Source organism: Chenopodium quinoa, unplaced genomic scaffold (genome assembly GCF_001683475.1).
Source record: "Chenopodium quinoa cultivar QQ74 unplaced genomic scaffold, ASM168347v1, whole genome shotgun sequence".
NCBI lineage: Eukaryota > Viridiplantae > Streptophyta > Magnoliopsida > Caryophyllales > Amaranthaceae > Chenopodium > Chenopodium quinoa.
In genome coordinates, this window is record NW_018742733.1 from 731591 (window position 1) to 752060 (window position 20470).

The 20470-nt window shown below is 38.4% G+C and overlaps 1 protein-coding gene across 8 annotated transcripts; it reads right to left on the bottom strand.

The window, feature by feature from the left end:
- Positions 1 to 9933: 9933 nt before the first annotated feature.
- Positions 9934 to 19493, bottom strand: LOC110723717. 8 transcript variants are annotated; one of them, XM_021903079.1, is made up of 9 exons: positions 18868 to 19493; positions 15086 to 17690; positions 13721 to 14980; positions 13564 to 13622; positions 12416 to 12487; positions 12178 to 12315; positions 11957 to 12076; positions 11151 to 11704; positions 9934 to 10680 (listed from the first exon to the last, which is right to left on the bottom strand). In XM_021903079.1, the coding sequence occupies exons 2-3, from the start codon at positions 16636 to 16638 to the stop codon at positions 14140 to 14142; spliced, it is 2394 nt and encodes a 797-aa protein (XP_021758771.1). In that variant the 5' UTR covers positions 16639 to 17690; positions 18868 to 19493; the 3' UTR covers positions 9934 to 10680; positions 11151 to 11704; positions 11957 to 12076; positions 12178 to 12315; positions 12416 to 12487; positions 13564 to 13622; positions 13721 to 14139. The 8 variants fall into 8 exon arrangements, 7 of the variants coding, with proteins under 7 accessions (XP_021758771.1, XP_021758773.1, XP_021758768.1 ...); XM_021903081.1 differs by having other exon boundaries at positions 11151 to 11721; XM_021903076.1 differs by having other exon boundaries at positions 11151 to 12076; positions 15086 to 17681.
- Positions 19494 to 20470: the final 977 nt, after the last annotated feature.

Consider the following 20470-nt stretch of genomic DNA (forward strand, 5'->3'; position numbering starts at 1 on the left):
CAACCCTTCTTAAAGTGTGTTACTCCAGAAAAGGGACGAGAGATACTAGACGATCTTCACTCTGGTTACTGTGCTTCTCATATAGGTGGTAGGATGCTTGCTCAAAGGGCAAGGCGGCAGGGCTACTTTTGGCCTACTTTGGAAGCAGATGCAATGGAGATGGTGAAAAAATGTGACAAGTGCCAAAGGTTTGGCAAACTAATTCACCGTCCGGCTACTGACCTCACTACCATTCACAGCCCACTACCGTTTGCTAAGTGGGGCATGGACATTCTGGGTCCATATACGCCTGCTACAGGCGGAAGGAGGTACATACTTGTTGCCGTCGACTACTTCACTAAATGGGTAGAGGCGGAGGCTGTAAAGGGAATCAAGACGAAAGATGTAATTTCATTCATTTGGAAAAACGTCATCACTCGGTTCGGGGTTCCCATGTCTATGGTTTTTGATAATGGTCCCCAATTTGAGACGCCTGTTCTCAAAAGCTGGTTGGGTGATCAAGGAATTGCAAACTACTTTGCATCTGTCGGCCGTCCACAAGCAAACGGCCAGGTAGAAGCCTTTAATAAAATCATCTCAGACGGTCTCAAGAAAAAGATTGAACGAGCAGGCGGCCTATGGGCGGATGAACTACCACATGTTCTCTGGGCCATTAGGACGACTGAAAAAGGGGCAACTGGAGAAACTCCATTCCTCCTAACTTACGGTGCGGAAGCTGTTCTTCCAATAGAACACTACGAGCCGACTCTTCGAGTAATGCTATATGACGAAGAGGCAAACTGGGAAGCCATGCGTCTGGCATTAGACTCACTTCCTGAAAAGAAGGGCAATGCTGTCTTGCGCCATGAGATCTATCGCCTGAGAATGACTAGATCATACAACAAAAAAGTACACAGGCGTCCACTCAAAGTAGGGGACTTTATACTTAGAAAAATGGAAGCAGTTGGTAGGGCTAATGATTCTGGCAAACTAACTCCCACCTGGGAAGGACCCTACCGAATCTATGAGGAAGTCAGGGACGGTACCTACCGTCTGGAAACACCAGACGGACAACCGTTGCCTCGAACTTGGAATGTAGATAATCTTAAGAAATATTTCTTTTGAATGATGTAAAGTAAAGAGCTACTTAATAAAAATTTGCACTTACTATTCAATTTTGTACTACGAGGGGCATGCCGTCTGTACCTTTACAGTCGACTACTCTCCATTGAGTTTTTCACTCTATCTTCAGAGAGGCATGCCGTCTGTACCTTTACAGTCGGCTACTCTCCATTGAGTATTTCACTCACAATAGGGGCATATCGTCTGGGCATATAGTCGGCTACTCTCCATAAGAAGATGGCCGACTGGTTCCAAACACATAGCCACCCTCCTAATACTTAGCTAAAAAGATTAGGGCCTGGCCGACCCTGTGCCTAACAGGCGGCTACCCTCCTTTTACTTAGCACCTACGTTCACCAAGAACTTACCAAGGCCACAGGCCGAATGATCAGACCAGGCGCCAAGCCAACTGATCAAATCTACAAAACTAATACGACTTGTCCCAACATCATAGCAGGCGTCCGACGGCATCCCTCCGGATGAAATTCGTCGCAGAGAGCAGCTCCCTTTTGGGTGGAACATTGTTCTATAAACTAATTACACGACACCTATACGACTGTCCCCAAGGGAAACCACGTAGTCGTTTTTGAGACAAGGATAACTCTATCACTAACCAAACAAGTGGTAGCAGTTGACATCTGAGTCAGATGACCGCCTGTATTACTTGGGATAAATGCAGGGGGTACCTATTGAGTTAATAGCCAACAAACATTGGCGAATCAAGGGGTCTAGCCGGCCTACGCCGCCTGGTACCTCTACTTCTCAAGCAAAAGTGACGGCGACTGAGTAACTCCAACGTTAACTCATAGTCACTCCCTCAAATTTGGTATGAAACCTAAAAGGTTTGAGTAGACCACCTGTTTTTTGGCTAACAGGGGCACTCAAACCCCTATTCCTACTAGGTAACCTATTGAGTTAATAGCCAACAAACATTGGCAAATCAAGAGGATCAGCCGGCCTCCGCCGCCTGGTACCTCTACTACTCAATCTAGATTGTGACGAAGACTAAGTAACTCCTATGTTAACTTAATAGTCACTCAAACTTAGTATGGAGCCTAAAAGGTATGAGTCGTCCGCCTGTTTTTAACAAACAGGGGCTCTCAACCACTACTCCTGCTAGGTTAACAAATTATGAGTTAAAAGCCAACATTGGCAATAAAGGGAAACAACCGGTACCCGCCGCTTGTTATCTCTACTACTCAGTTCCTTGGCGACTAGGTAATACTCTATTTACTTGGTCAGACCACTTTCCTACTTGGTTAAATTTACAAATGACAGGACCGCCTTCCTAAAAAGGATCCAGACAAAATAGTTCGAATATTGATTGGATAAATGGCCGACTGATCGTCTATCCTGGAAACAGACAACCAGTCGTCTAGGGGCATAGGCGGCGTACTAACTATCCGTACCTGTCTGCAACGTTCGGCCATGTAAAACAGTCGGTCTAGTGAACAATTGGATATTAGATATGGAATACTTAGACAAATTTGAAGCAAAACAAAAATTCATTAAAAATAAGCCGGTCATTAAAGACCAGCAAAATATTCAAAGCCCCGGCCCCCTGGCCGGGTAAATACAAAGCAAACGGCACGCAGGCCGTGGAAAGAATACATAAAGCTTAAGAAGGGGGCAGTTCAGTATTAGCAGCTGCCGCCTGGTCAGCACTCTTCTTGCTGGACTCGGCTTCAGCTGCATCCTTTTTTGATGCCTTACCCCCAAGCGGCACAAGCGCCACTACCGGCTCCTCCTCCTCCAACGCTTCCCCCAACGCCTCTTCTTCAGCAGCCGCCAGGATCTCTTGATTATATGTATCCGAACACTGGCGGTACGTTCTTTCCCAAGAGGCAAAGTCGGCACTGGGGAAGAGGCGGCCCCAGGTCATGCGCTGGATTTGAGCGGAGTCTTCCATCATCTCCCGGACCAGCTCTTTCTTCTCTTGCTCGGCCTTTTCCGAGAGCTCTTGGGTAAGACTCTTCTCCTGGCTCACCAGGCGTTCCTTTACGCTGGCCAAGGATTTCTCCATGGCTTCGTAAGAGTACATTTTCAGGCGAAGAGGTTTCAGCTCGGCCTTGAGATTTGTGATGATCGCCTCCAGCTCGTCATTCTTCTTCTGGGCCGCCTCTAACTGAGCCCGAACAGCGGCGGTAGCCTGCGCTTGATAATAAAGAATATCAATGGTCAGTACTTCATTTTGGGCAATTTGAAACATTGCCTTATCACAGTCAGAGGCGGCCATAGCTTTTGCAGCCTTTACCTCTTTGTTCTTCCGATCAAGCGGCTTGCGAAGGCCGTTAACTCGGAGCAGGGCCTAAGTACAAAAAAACAGGCGTCAGTTTCCAAACAAAAAAGAAAACAGGCGTCCAGAAATTCAAATACTCAAAAATATGCTAAGTATACCTCAGCAAGGACCCCTGCAATCCCGTCAAGGTCAAGGGTGCCGACACCCCTGACCGCCTCCCTTTCAGCTGGAGGAACTGCCCTGATCATAGACTTGGCCATCTCTACCAAGTCAGGCTCCTGGGGGCCGGCTGCATCAAGCATAAACAAACGGATTAGACTTAGTAACAAAGGGAGCAAGTCTAAAATTTACAAGGACAACTTCATACCTCTAGGCGGCCCAGTTGGAGTTTTAGAAGAAGTGGCCGGCTGTTTCTCAGCCGCCACCTGTTTCCTGGCAGAACCAGGAGAGCTCCCAACAGTCGTCTTCCGGGCCTTGGGGTCCGGCTGTTGGGAAGATGAAGCTCTTGGAGCACCCGTCTAAAAAAGAAGAAAAAAGTCAGTATATGCATAAACACTCCAAAAAGAGGGTGAAAGGTTCGGAGCTCACCAAGGGTGCCCCCTTCTTGGGGGAGTCGGTTGAAGCTTGTTGCATAATAGAGGCCCGCAACATGGCCGCCGCAGTCTTGGAGGCGGTGATTTTGCTCATGGCGTCAGCTGCAAAAACAAACAGCAAAGTTAATAAAAGATAAACAACAAATGTATGGAACAACAGAGTATTCGACAGGCCGACTACCTCTTGAGCACCGACTGCTGAGGCCGCAGGCGGCCAAAAAGTACTCGTCATAGAGCCACTTGAAGCTTGGGACGCAGTGCAGGGGTACTTGCTCTCGTACCCCTGAAGTAGAGTCGACCCTCGACTCTACTTTAAAGAGTCCTTTATCAAGGATCTCTTTCTTAGCCTTGGGGGGAACAGGCGGCATGCTACGGCCGCCTGCGAGAAGGGGCGGATTCCTGTTCCACCTATTGAAGCGCTTGTTCAGCTCAATGTCTGAACTCTCAATGATGAGGAAGGTGCTCCGCCAGTCCTTCCACTTGTTTGCTTTACCTCTTGTCATGAGGTAGCCCCTGTGGCTTGTCAATTGATACCAGCCGGTACCGCCTGTTTTAGGGGTCCGGCTGAGATAGTTCATATGGGTGAAAGCCTCGAAGCTCGGCTCCACCCCGTGCAGTTCGCACCCGGCCACATAGCCGAGTACGTTGACCCAGGAGTTTGGGGCTAACTTCCATAACCCCAACTCATACCCATCCAAAATCCGCTGAACAGCCGGATGTAATGGGAAGCGAAGCCCTGCCTTGATGGCCGCCTCGTAGCAGCCAAAGCAGGCGCTATCATAACTGGAACCAGCCGGCCAGACGACTGTGTCTTCTGGATCCGGCATAAACACTAGAAAATCGGGGCCCATGGTGTGGTTTGCAATAAAGCTCTCCACTTTCTCTTTCATGGCTGTGATTCGGCCCCGAGGTACCGTGCAGTAGTAGGGGGTATTTAGCTCTCGGTAAGAGGCGGATGGTTCCGCCCAATTGTCCCCCTTCTCAACTGCGTGATAAAGTCTCGCCTCTTGCAGGCGGCTGTTTTTCTCTTCTGTACCCAAAGAAGCATGGCCAGAAGAGCTTGACTCGGAATCGTCCTCCGACGAGTCCGAAGAGGACGACTCCTCCCCTCTCCCGGAGGGGCCCGCCTCCTCTCTTTGAAGAGGAGAAGATTTGTTAACTGTTAAATGGGAAAGGGTCACTATGACTCCCCCCACAGAATTGCTGGCATCCAGGCCGCCTTGTTTCACTTCCACATCTGGCGCCTGGTCAGATGTTTCACTAAGCGACACCCTGTGGGAGGAGCCGTCTGAATTTGAGATCCTAGCTGTCTTTTTCGTTCTGGCCATCCTGCTCTGCATAGACACAGATACAGTCGGACTTTGTATAAAGGGCAAAGATGGGTCCGGAAAAGGGCAGGCGGCACTCCTAGTCCTAGATTCAGCCGTCCCCGGTGACCGGCTGATCACTAACCTAGGTCGTGTCGTGTGCTTCCGTGGTGCCATTTCAGAAAATAAAAAGAAAATTAAGAGTAAGAGAACTGAGTTACCTGAACGAGTGACGGTTGATGAAGTTCTGAAAATCCTGTGCAGTCGGCTTGTCAGAACAGGCGGTAGGCTGAAAAGGTCCAAAATGTCAGAGCAAGTTCAGGGGTCCGAATGTTCTCAAAAAGTTCTCAAAGTGTGAAAATGACTCAAGACAACTCTCCCTTATATAGGCGAAGTGAGAAGGCGAAGGGTCACTTTCAGAATTCAAAATTTGGGCGGGAAAATCTCTCGTCCTTTCGCCGACTGACACCTGTAGCAGGCCGTCGCCTGTTACAGTGCGACACCTGTCACAGGTAACACGTGACCAATCACGTGCCACCTGTGAGGGGCAAATGATTAGGGGATTTTGCTCCCACCAATCGGAATGCGCCACGTGGACCAATCAGGTCCTGCCAAGTGTCCCCCAGTTGGAACAGTCAGGGCTTCCCACGTGGCACGCGCTTATTCGTCCACCTTGGACCTGTTATGTCAAGACATGTGGCATACTCCATGCCTAATGGAGAAACCGGCCACCCAGGCCCAACTTCCGAGGGAAGCCCAATCGGCCCTAGGTTTACCTAAACCTAGGATGGGCACGTTTCCCAAGGTTATAAATACCTCCCTTAATCCTCATTAAGGGGGATTACAAAAAGAGAACAGAAACATTACGGAAAAACACATTAATTACACACAGTAATAACCGGCTGATCTCGCTAACAAAGCAGATTACCTACATTAAACGCTCTCCCCTAGAGAGACCAAATCACTTTAATTTCAGCATTAATTACTCCTTAATCAGGTACTAACTTGACCGTTGGAGGCGGAGCTCACAAGAGTCTCCGTTATTTTGCAGGTACAGGCGTCCGGTTCCAGTCTCGGAATTGTAACTCTCCCGCAAGACATCAGAAAACCCCGAAACACGACCCATTTAACTAAATGGGTCAAGAGCCTTGACATGAACCTTACCCAACAATAAACCTTGACTTAAAACCGACCTGTTTAACCAAATAAGCTAACTTTCTTCTCAACAGAGAAAACACATTGGGCCAAATTATGCTCCAATATTTTTATTTTTGATACTAAATCAAAAGTTCAGAACCATTAACAAACACAAGTCTAACAAGAGTTACAATACTAAAATAACAAGTCTACAAGTCTAACAAACACAATATTGTTTACAACATAAATCTCAACAAACACAATAAAGTCCAATCTGAACAACAAATTAAACAGAAGTTCTAAACAATTAAGGATCAAAGTGAGCAGTAGCAGCATAGTTTCCAATAGCGGCAGCAACATAGGTTCCAGCATAGCAAATTCAAGAGTCTACCACAACCTCTTCCACGGGTTCAACCTCTTTGTAACACCCCCGATTTACTAGCTAATAATAAACAATAAATAAAGGAAAAATAAACAACCTTTAAATAAAATTGCGGAAGCATATTCCTAAATCGGAGGTATTACCGCCACACTCGACAACCTGTCAAGTGTTAAGGCTTACAAAATCCCAATAATTACAACTCAATAAACTAGGTGAGCTATTTATACAACTTTATAAACTTGTTATAAACAAACTAATCGATCACTTGAGCTCCTTTAGCTACGATCACTTGTTCAACCTGTTTAGACGAACTTGACTGCTCACCATTAGGACAAATTTCAAAATAGATCGTTGCAGGACCACCATAAGAAAAAGACATGGCCGCAAACACAAGTAACAGAACAAAAACAAACACACACGTCAGCAAAAACTGAGTAATCACCACATATCAGAATATAGTGTATAATATAATAATTAACATTAATATATCAATTAAATAATGTAGTTCGAAACTACATTACTCATTGTACTATGAAAATAACCTCTGTCAACTCAACCTCGAATAATAACACAATCCTTCACTCAATTAACTCATAACCAATTAATGTGTCATGCTCTTTCTTTTATACCTAGCCTTGGACATGGGTAATTCGAATAACAAACCAACAAGTATAAAAACTTGAATACTCCCAATAACCAGAAAACACCTTGAACCAGACCACATACGGGCCAATTCCCACTGTAGGGGTCCATAGAAAAATAATTAATAAAGATTGTACCTCATTCTTAACTTATGATCATTATCTCATTACCAACATGTCAAGGACTAAGGTCTATAACGCCGAGCCTCAAACCAATAACAAAATAATTTTCAACCTTTTGATCTCATACATCGATCAAATAACCATTTACAAATTAATTAATAATATCTCAATAATGGCACAGGTTCCCAAAAAAACATAAGAATTCGATTCAAAAACTTCTTAACTCTTAGGAAAATAATACTAGTTCCCAACTATAATTAACTCACAACTCAAAAATAATACTTTGCATTAACAACCTTAAAACCTCGATAAAACAATACTCCCTATAACAACAACATTAAAACCCTAGAAATAATTGTACAATCAATTATATACAACAAAAATAATATAATATTTAAATCAAATCAAATCATACAATATCATAATAATTAATCATATATACAAGGAGTACTATTAATAAATCATATCACATATAATAATAGTACAAAATATAATACAAACATCTCTATAATTTAGTGTGATTACCATACGGATGAATTCACTTCGGACTACGGCAAGAAATAGGCTATCATAGGCTTTGATTTTACCAAAAAAAAAAATATCATGTGGCTTCTCCATTGATCTCATCATGATGTAACCATCAAACAAAACAATTGATATGATGGATGATGGAAATTGTTGAATGAAAAAGAAAATTTAATGAAGAATCAAAGTTTTGGTATTAGTTAACATAAAGCACGCACAAAAAACGAAAACCACTGCTCCCTTTTTTTTTTTTTTCTAAAATACAATAACTTTATTAGGGTTTAAGATAATTTATAGTTCGTAAATAAGAGTTCTACTGGACATAAAATAGGAATTAAAAATTATTTTATTTATTTTTCCATAAAATATATTTTATAAAATCGTAAAATATCTGGGTATTACACTCTTCCACGACTATGAGAGGGTGTGGTTTAGTAGAAATCATTGTTGCTGCCTATAGCACAAACTTAATATCAGAATTCAATTCGCAAATAACCATTTGATGATTTGAACAATTTGACAATAACTAATACTCCAGAAGGTATTTTTATGTATCAAGGTATAACAATATGTTTGCTTTCAGTTGTCCTAGGACATAGTAATTATGTATACCTTCAGGACAACTGAAAGCAAACATATTGTTATACAACCTTGATAGTAATTAAAAGGATACGAATACTCCAAAAGATGAAACCCAACAACAGGCACCACTCAACAAACAGAAATCTAAAGAAAACACTGTTTCTCAAAGAAAAAAAGCTAACCCACTACACAACAAACAGAACGCATAGCAAATAAGTATAAACACTCTATTGTATCTTTATTAAGCAACCAATCAAACAAACATGATTGATCACACAAGTAAGATGGTATTATTATACCCTCAAAACATAATCACTTTAAAAGATATTTCACACCAAGCAAAAGCATACACTGAATATATTACAATGATCACCTACTTAAAAAAATATCAAAAACAACAAAATCATATTATTCATAAAAACTTAGATGGCCAGAGTAAGTTATTGAGTTTAAAATCAAATAATTGTTTTTGCTCTCAAGTTCACTAACACAAATTAAAGCAAGAAATTAAAAAAATGATCAATGATCACTATACTCTTGTGAGCGGTTCAGAAGAAAGAAACCATATTCAAAACTAGAGATGATAATATATAATAAACTTGACTCAAGAGCCACATATGTAAGATCATTAAATTATAGCACAAACGCCAGCATATGTTTCCATCTTTGCGAAATAATGCCTAGCATAACAGAACCATAATCCTGGAATCAAAAATTCAACAACGCACAAATTACACTACAAAAAAAATGAGAAAAGGCAACGGACAAAATTGCAACAAAATGACAAACGTTGCCTTTGGTAGTAAAAGGCAACAATACTTGTTTGTTACCTTGATCTTGAACAATCTGTACTATATGACAATGCAACGGTTTAAAAAGTGTTGCTTTAGATTATGTAAGACAGCAATATGTAAAATGTAGCCATTTATTTTTACATAAGACAACAATTATTTTAAATGTTGTCTAAAAAGATCACAACAATTAAATTCTTGCTAATGCAATAATTTTAAAAATGGTTTTTCAAGGTATCTAAGACAACGAATGTTTTATGTGTTTTCATTGCCTTGCATAATACATGTTATTATTTAGAACATTGGTTTTAAAATAATAATAATAAACAAATTATTGTCAATAGGAACAAAATTATTAACTATTCAATAATTTGAAAACGTTAACGTCAAGTGCAAAAAAATGACTAGCACTAGTAATTCTAACCTTAAAGGCTCACAAATTCAACCAGGCCAGTGCATATATGGTTGGTGAATTTGACATTTCACAACATCATTTTTAAGCTAAATGAATGTAGAAAATAGAATATATATGTAAAAGTTACTATTTTCATACAAGTAGAATTTGATGTTAATTATACCATACAAATAATTTAAAAATAAAAAGAATTACAAAAAACTGGCTGCTATGTAAAAAAAAAAAAAATAGGAAAAAAAAGACAATAATAATGTGCAGCAGCAGCGCAATGTAGAAGGCGCGAAGGCGGGTAGCAGTAGTACAACAAGGTAGCAGCAGGCCATTAGTAGGCACTTCTTAAAATCAAATTAGAACACAAATCTAATCATATTCAGAGAAAAAATGTGCTAGTGATTCAAACAGAATGTGAGTAACTCAAGTATCATTAAAGTCTCCTGCCAGTTCAAATGACTGTCAAATGTTTTCAAGAACTCTTCACAAACTGCAACTTCTTTCTTTTGATTACATTATTCATCTTCTTGCTATAGCAAAATAGGCTGATAGCCTCTTCCTCCCTTGGTGGCAGTATTGTGTGGCATCTTTAATTGCTTTTAGGGTAAATATGAAAATCATTCCAGGTTATCTGTACTCTACAATCCCTTCACATCAATCATATTCCTGATTGATGTGAAGGGATTGTTCCGACTGCCTACTGCTAGAAGCTAGCTGGTGCTGATGGCGATTGCCTGTTGGTGGCAGCTAGCTGCTGCTTGTGGTTGGCTGCTTGCTGATTGGGACGAAAACTCGGTTGTTACAAGACCAGCACTTATCAGACGCCACCCACATATCAGCACCTCTTCTTCTGCTGATTTGTACAATGTGCAGTGTGAGATTAAGATAAAGGCATCCGGAAAACATAAATCATATTTATAAACATGGAAATGCATCCTAAAGAAATCATGTTTATAAAATAGCTTTTAAACAAAAAAAATAAATATATCATTATTTCAGCCCAAAATCTAATTCTAAAAAATTATAATTCCAAAATCTAAAATGGCAGCAGTAAAAATATCATCAATATAATCAACTCACAAAATCCCCACAATATGATAACTTTTGTGTATAATTGGGATATATACCATTTATCTGTGAGAATTCTAGTACGTATAAGTATCTAATTTTAGTTACCAACATGATTTCATCCAAAATAAAATTTTCTCAAACGAATTCTTATTCTTTGTCCGAAATAATCAATACTTTTGTAACCAAACCAAACCAAATCTGCTAAAGCTAGAATGCTTAATTAAGCATGACGTAAATTCAGCATATTTTTACCTGATTTAAGCAAGAACTGATATTATTCCAACATCTACATGCTGCTGCCTGTTGCCTGTGGCTAGCTACTGCTGCTGCCTGTTGCCTGTGGCTAGCTGCTGGCTGGATGTAGTCGCCTGCTGGTGGCAGCTGGTTGCTCCCTGCTGCTTATCAATATGCATTATCAAGCTGATAAAGCTCAAACATTGAATAGCAAATTAAGATAATCAAACTAAAACCCATAAAACAAAAGCAAATTGATCCTAAAACTTCACAAATCAAACTCTCAATCAAAAACTAATATGAGAATTGTAAAATCAAGCTACAAATCTACATATCACATGCAATTCATTGTTGAATGAAATCATATAACAGGAATGATAAAATTCTTAAATACACACAAAACTTGAGCGAAAGGCTAAGAAGTGGTAGGATCTTTCCATCTGGAGATGCATCAGAATGATCATGATTAGCTTCACCACCTGCACGTGCCTCATCAGGTGTAAATAGTTGCTCAGAACCATGAGCTTCACTTCAAAGTCGCTCCTGTAGTATCCTTGAATGTACAACCTCTTCTGCATGATCATTTTGCCTAAGGTTAAGAGCAAGTTGTCATCAAGACTTCACCAAAGAAAACGACATTTTACCCTCAAAGAAGCACATCCTTTAATCTCGATCATTTCTAAGCTAAACAGTTTCATTTAAGAGGAATATTAATGCAAGGGCTTAATGCTTTAACATGTAGCCAGAGAAATTCTCTTGTAGACGTATTGCTAATAAGTAACCTGTAAATCTTCCCTACAGTCATGTGTAATGTCCCACATTACCTAGGATGTGGTATACTTCAAGATAATTACTCAGCTGGCTCTTATCTTCATGAACCTCAAGAAGCGTTGTATCTTCTACATCAAGAGACGTGGCAGGATGATCCATTGTTGTTTAATAAACTGCAGATTAAATAGGGGTGGGCGTAATGACTAAAGAGAAAACAACATTGTATTTAGAATATTCTCTGTAGTATGTACGCAAAAATGTTGCAGCAACTTACAGGTTTGGGATGTTTTGTTCAATTTTGTGTGGAATTGGTTCGCAAAATCTATTGTAACCCAAGTCTAGCAACTCCAACTCTTTCAAATTTCTATATTCTTCAGGTATGAATCCAGAAAAGGAATTGTTCCTTAATATGCTGCAAAAGACTTCAGAGTGACATAAATGCAAGATAAAAAAGAACAACAACTATATACAGTATTATACTTCATTTGTTTTAATACTACGTATATTCTTACATAGACTTTATGTGTAGCAGTTGGTGAAGTTCCGGAGCTAGTGTTCCCTTAAGGCAAAGAATTTTCAAGTTCCTGTTAAATTTACTTCAGCTTAGGACATAAACAACACATGAATGAATGTATACTTGAATACTCAACAAACACCAGCACAATAATATTCCAAAAGTGTACCACTATACCTATTATAAAGCTCATAATTTTACATACATAAAATTTCCATGCATCACTTAGCTAATGCAAACAAGCATATCATAAAAATCAATGAAATAGATTGAGAGGAACTCATGCTTTACTCCAGTTCAGAGCAAAAATCGTGTGTAAAGGACTAGAGAGAACTTTTTGGCAGCTAATGGCAGAACGAGGGGAGATTTAGCTGATACATGGTTGTAAACTTGGAACTGAAAATGCTTCATTAACACAAAACTAGACCTAAAAATGATCAAATCATGACTTAATACCCCTAATTATGTGTGTTTGTGTCTTAAAACATGAAACAAAGGTTATTACTCATTAGGATTAATAATAGTGTTAGTAGTTGATTTTTGCAATGTTGGGATAAAAATCAGTTGTATTTATGCAAAACATAATCCAGATTTATCGAACAATGCCCCTTACTATGAGAGTTAGTGTCTTGACATAATCCAATTTGGTATTGTTCTTCAATCTAAATCAATACCACGCAAAGAAGCACAGGTATACATAATCACACACGCAAAATTGTGCCATACTGCCATGTCACATCACCATATAGGCTAACATCTCATCAGCAGCAACCTTGTGGCACTGCCACATTGGCAGCAAGTGTATAGTTAGGGGTGCAACAACTCAAATCAACTGGGCAACAGAATTAGAGTTTCAACAGCAACAGGTAACAACAACAGTACAAAGCAGCAGCAGTACACTAAGACATCAACAAAGAGAGGTAGAGGTCAGGGCAGCAGGTGTATAAGGTCTGGCCATTAGTAAGGAATACAACAAAAAGAAACTTGTCACTACCTTTCTAAATCTGTAGAGAAGTGGCAAATTTGCTATCAGTACGTGTTTAGAGTTAATAGCAAATCAGAACATTCAAACAAATTTCTTTACGAAATTATTCAAGCCTGAAAGCAATTGCTTTAGATAGAGCTTGGGAGTAGAGAGAAACACACCTCATCAAGGCTTGATCACTACCAATAGAAATTATATCATTGGCATCCTCTTTAATAGCCTATTAAATAAAACTAGAAAATGAAATCAGTGCAGCCAACAAAAAATTGAAGACAACAAGTTACTAATTTTTTTTAAGGAAAATACCAGAAGTTATACCTCTCTTGTTATATCAGTTACGTGGCTGGGACCTGCTGTAGAAGACTAACGTATCTGGATAAAATGAAAGTAGCTTCAGTAACCAGCAAAGGTGTATAAGTGCAAAAACAGTCTATGTAATCCTTTCCTTTGAAAGATAATAAGAAACCATACCAAAAACTCATCATACCTCATTGTTGCACAATCATTTCTCAATATTCAACCATATCCCTATGACAATATGATATCTTCAACTATTACTAATCAAGCATCAACAGATTAACAAATAATCCCAAAAAAAAAGACACGTTTGATCATTAAAACAAAAACATTTTTGCAGTCAAACCAAATAAAAACTGTTTAAGCTAAAATCCATAAGCTTTTATTACTTCATAGTACACTAAAAAAAAAAGAATACTAGAAAGGACCAATAATATTTCCTAAGCTTCATCTTCACTTGCTTGCATGAAATCCCATAAAGTATCGTCCTCGATTTCATCATCCGAATCATCAATTTCCGGCTCTGCTTGCATATCTAACATGTATTCTGGAACGTCGACAGTAGTGGCAAGCAAGTCCTCTCTCAACCAACTAACATCATAGTCATCATCAATAGTTGCCCCTGGGTGAGCACCATCGCTAGTAGATTCATTCCAATAAGAAACTCCAACATCACCATCTGATTCTTCACTCATATCAAAGAAGTCTCCGGGGATAGTTTCCATAACATAATGCAAATGCTTTTCCTTGGAATCTTGCACATAAAAAACTTGGTTTACTTGATTAGCAATCACAAAAGGGTCATTAGTATAGCAAAAACTTTTAAAATTTGCACATGTTAGCCCAAACTCATCTTGCTCCACTTGGAACCATTTACAGCGAAACAATACCACTTTAAAATGTCCAAAATAATCTAACTCAATAATATCCTCCACCACGCCATAATATTTGACGTCCCCTACAACAGGATTTTGATCCCTAGAACTTGCAAAACTCGACATTGAAGATGTTACACTAACTCCACTACATTGAGTTTTCCTTTTTGACTCATGTGCAGTTGTATGAAATTTGTTACCATTTATTAGGTACCCTTTAAAACTTCTCATAGTATAGTCAGGCCCTTGGGATAAAGCCTTGATTTCTTTGGAAATATTTTCTTCCCGTACACGGTCCTTGAACCATGCTCCAATATCATGACTATGTTCTTGTGCTCTCGCCCACCTACTCCGCTTACTCCGTGTACCTTGACTTCTTTGACGATTCACTAAATCTTGATGTTCACTACATATATATCACAAAGCAACTTAATTGTATAAGTCAATTATAAATAATAAAGATTAAATATAGTTAATATGAAATTATACCAATTTAAAATTACTTACTGACCTTATGTAATCACTGATTTCATCACAATTAAAGAGTACATAGCGATGAGCTTTCATCAAAGTGTCTTCATCTAAAGAAACCTTTTTGCCTTTACTTTTCTTTTTTACCCCTAAAGGCCGTCCAACATTTGGAAAAAGGCTTTCATCTTCATTGGATGCAGTATCATCATCATTTCTAGGAGCTCGATTCAACTTTGAACTAAAATCATCGTGAAGATACCGAGAACAAAACACAAGGCATTCTTCTGCCAAGTAGGCCTCTGCAATGGAGCCTTCCGGTTGACTTCTATTTTTCACATATGACTTCAATTTACCCAAATAACGCTCTTTTGGATACATCCAACGGCCTTGAACAGGGCCCCCAAGCCTTACCTCATCAACAAGATGAAGTGGAAGGTGGACCATTATGTCAAAGAAACTTGGGGGGAATATCTTCTCAAGTAGGCAAAGTATCTCTATGATTTCGGATTTAAGATCGTCAAGATCTTTAGGCTTTAGAACTTTTCTACAAAGACCCCTAAAAAAGGAACCTAGCCTAATCAAAGTCGATGCTACTTGTTTAGGCAAGGTATTCTTTACAGCAACTTGGAGCAAATAATGAAGCATAAAGTGGGCATCATGGCTCTTGTAACCAGTGACCTTCCGCTCATTGGATTGGACACATCTGGAGATGTTTGATGCACAACCATCAGGAAACTTAGCACCTTTTATCACACTGCAGAACAAGTCTTTTTCATTAGAAGATAACGAAAAACAAGCTTTGGAGTATAAACGCTTCCCTCTATTATTAGTTCTCTTTGGATGGAGTTCATTTCTTATACCCATATCTTGTAAATCAAAGCGGGCTGCCACATGGTCCTTAGTCTTTCCTGGAATATCAAGCAAAGTACCAAGCACACTGTCACAAATATTTTTCTCAATGTGCATTACATCAAGATTATGACGCAAGGTATTTGTTTCCCAATAAGGAAGCTCAAAGAAAATTGATTTCTTCTTCCAAGGAAAATTCTTCCTGCCCTTCTTTTGAGTTTTCCCAAACTTATTTTCAAACCCTTCTAAATCTTCCAATACATCACAACCCGACAATCTAGTAGGAGGAGGCCTTGTCTCTACATTACCATCAAAAGCTCTTTTATTACGACGCCATGGATGATTTTCTTTCAAAGAGCTACGATGCCCCATGTAACACATTTTCTTACTATACTTCAGGTATTTGGACCAAGTCTTATGATTACAATTCGGGCAAGAAAATTTTCCTTTTGTGCTCCATCCCGACAACATTGCATAAGCAGGGAAGTCACTAATTGTCCATAACAAGGCTGCCCTTAAAGAAAATGTTTCATCTTTCACAACATCATAAGTGTCGACTCCAACTTCCCATAACTCCTTCAATTCCTCGATTAATGGTTGCAAATACACATCTATATCATAACCTGGAGAAGATGGACCAGGTATAATCAAAGACATGATATTATACTCAGACTTATTATACAACCAAGGAGGCAAATTATAAATGGATAAAACGACTGGCCAAATGCTATATGACACACTCATAGTTCTGAAAGGGTTGAAACCATCAGTCGTAAGACCAAGCCTCACATTTCGAAAATCACTTGCAAATTGAGGATGTGTAATATCGAAATCTTTCCAAGCTTGTCAATCAGCAGGGTGCCTTAATTTGTCATCTTTCTTACGATCAGTTTCATGCCATGTCATGAGTTCAGCCGTCTTAGAGCACATGAACAACCTTTGTAGACGAGGTTTCAGAGGAAAGTAACGCAAAACTTTTGCAGGAACTCCTTCGTCGGGTAGTGCACCTTCCTCTTTTTGTTTCTCATTTAGTTTCCACCTAGAAGCTTTACAAACATGGCAAGACTTGTCATTTGCACGCTCTTTCCAGTACAACATACAATCATTGGGACACGCATCAATTCGTTTGTAATCAAGTCTAAGGTTCTTCACCATTTTTTTAGCATGATGAAAAGAAGTAGGGAGCTTTGCAAATGGAAAGGCAGCACACTGAAGCTTCATCAACTCATCGAAAGAAGAATTGTTCCACCCATTAAGGCATTTAAGGAGATATAGTCGCACTGTGTATGAAAGCACTGAAAAATCCTTAAAACCTGGATATAATTCCTCTTTTGCATCTTCTAACAGTTTATAAAACTTTTTAGCACTCTCATCAGGACCCTTGTGAACCCCTTCTGCTTCGGAGATTGAACCTCCCATAACATCTCTGAATAAATCATTAATCATTTCACCCATATTGTCTAATGTGTTTTGATTATCACGTTGATGCCCGCCTCCGCTTAAAGAAGACCCTGTTGTCAATCCTTTGCCATGAAAATTCCACACTTTATACCTCTTGTTAAATCTATGAGCAATTAAGTGATTATATACCACTTCTCTAGGGAACCAGTATCTATTAACACACTTCGTACATGGGCATAAAATTTCTGGTTCATCATCTTCCTCAACGTCCATGGTTGAATTTAGAAATGCAAAATCAAGAAAATTCTCAACTCCTTTGATTTACTCTTCGGAAATTTGGGGTGCATCAATCCAATCTTTATTGGATTTTTCCATAACTTAATACTCTGTAAAGACTGTAACACTATAAGTTATAAGGAGAGTCAACAACAAGGGTAATAAAGTAAGAGACAACTAATAAATCCTTGGTCAGGCTAAAACAAAATAACAAAACAATAATTATGTGATTAAAATGCATATTTGGAAGCTTTATCAACAAATTCTGGAAATAGCTACCCCATACTAAATGTCCCTACTATTTGAAAGCTACTTTGATACCTTAAATAAAAGCCACATTATTTTACAAAATGTAGTTTTATAAAAGCAACATATCATCTTATATTGAGGACAAAAGGTTAGATCAGCAAAGTTCACTCACATCAAAACTTAGATGATAAACAATCAAAGAAAAAGTAGTATATTTTATTACAAATTAATTAAAGATTACAATACCATAATTGAGTCATACCCCTAGAGAGGTGCTAGAGAGGGGAGTAGAGAAATTGCAAGATTTGATAACTAGCACAGACACACACAAAAGAACAATTATAGCTACTTATGCTAGTTGAAAAGGAATACAACACGATTATGATTGTAACATAAGCATGGAAATCAATTAAACCCATGAGTACCAAATAAAAAATGTAAAAGCTCACAGTCAAACTTGGATGTAAGAAAAGAACTTTAGCCAGAGTGAACAATAACAAAAACCAGAAGATCCAATACATCGTATTCTAATGACAACACAGGATCATCTACTTATGTTACCCCCGCAATACATCGTATACTGTTAACTATGATATAGTGTCATTCTCTAGATTGCTTATGTTAGTAATAAAAAATTTAGACAGGAAAAAGGGAATAGCAGAGCACCAAAGGAGGAAGTAGGCAAATAGCTAAAGCCAAATCAAGAACGACTATTGTCTACTAATCTTGAAAAGGTCCATGAGTGTACAATATATAACTTGGCATACCATATTAATTAACCTATGCATTTTATATGTTTGTGACAATAAAAATGAGCTGAGTTCAGACTGCTGAGCTATGATACAAATATCAAACTAATTACAAAATTAGCTACCTATAAGCTTTTATTTCAGCAATGATAATCAATAGTTCATAATCCACTTTATAATTTGATGAATTGTCAATTTAATACTACATTCACAATTGAAATAAAAATTAGGTAATAATGTAATATCAAAACCTAGATTGTGAAATTGACATTCTAGCAATTATAGAATGAAATCTTACCTCAGAAGATATATCAATGGTGGAGAGAAAGCTCAGAAGATGCTTCAATGCAGATTTTAGAGTACGCTTCAATGGAGGAGAAAGAAGAGAAGGAGTGTTGCTGCATAAAATTGAATAGTTAGGTATGAAATAAAAACGAAACCATTTGAGGAAGATTAATGACATGATGTTAATTCGGGCACCATAGTTTTGGGCCGGGTTAAATCGGGTCGTGAGTAGTTTTGGATATAAAAATGGTTTTAGAAGTTTCGAGTTAGATCGAATTTTTTTTGAACTAGAGTTAGATTGAATTTAGATCTTCAATCATTGGGATTTATTGGTTTTGAATAAATAATGTGTTGATCACAATTCGGTTTAGATAGCTAAGTACCGGGTAAAGTCGATTTGAGTCAACTTTGGGTTTAGTTAAGGTCAACACCAAGTCTAGTAATTGGATTTTTTTCAGGTCGAATTTTAGATAAGGTCAACACCAAGTCAGGTAATTGAATATTTTCAGGTCGAATTTTAATCAAATTGAGTATAAAATGAATTAATAAAAGTGTTGTTATGTTGATTAGATCGAATAAAATCGGTATGTAGTTTAGTTTTATTTTATTTTATTTTTTTTGAAAGAAGTATATAGTTGAGCATAGGGCCTGTTCACATTTACTGAACTGAGTTGAACTGAACTGATTGGAGCTGAACTGAACTGAGCTGAAATAAATATTTTATGAGAGAAGGAAATTAGAAGCTGAACTGAACTGAACTGATTGGAGCTAAACTAAACTGAACTGAACTGAACTGAAATGATTGGAGCTGAACTGAACTAAACTGAACTGAAATGAGCTGAAATAAATATTTTATGAGAGAAGGAAATTAGGAGCTGAACTGAACTGATTGGAGCTGAACTAAACTGAACTTAACTAAACTGATTGGAGCTGAACTGAATTGAAATTAAGTAAATATGAACAGGCCCTAAGTCATGAAAATCCTTAGTTTGATCAACTAATGCCTAAACACAACAATGGATGGAGTTTGGTTAGATATAATTGCATGGACATTTTGTGACTATTGAACTAAATACTTTATTTTCCTAACAATCTATACAATTTTACTTTCACATTTGTGGGATTGTAGTATTTGGTTATTTTGATAGTTATTGTTCATTTGTGTACCATAAAAAGAGGGGGTCTTTGGTTCTCCTTGTAATTGAGTGTGTATATTTTTTTTTTCATATTCCAAAGACTGTAAGTTTATTTTTACTTATTTTATGACATATAAGTTAACATAAGGTTTTGAAAAGGTAAATTTTTAAAAGTTCGTACGAGGGACTAATAAGTGACTTTCAAGTATCGAGTACAATTTACCATTCAACCTAGGGGGTGTTTGATTTGGTTCATTAAAATGTACCGAAATGATATACTTGGAATCGATTGATCTCATACCAGAAATAAATCATACTAGTGTAATTATAGTTGTTTAGTTGTTATTGTTGGAATGGGTTCTATACTTCTTCATTAATACAATGAATTGAAATTTTTTATGGGGGGAGGTGGGTATGAGAATTGAGATTATAGGGTATTGGGTAGATTAGAAACCCTTAGGTATTGAGGATTGATATTTA

Excerpts from the sequence above, each read along its gene's own strand:
- LOC110723717 (XM_021903076.1), bottom strand. The coding sequence starts at position 16,638 with ATGAGTGTGTCATATAGCATTTGGCCAGTCGTTTTATCCATTTATAAT. Across the intron at positions 14,981-15,085 it reads GAAATCAGTGATTACATAAG|TGAACATCAAGATTTAGTGA; the intron begins GTCAGTAAGTAA and ends ATATATATGTAG.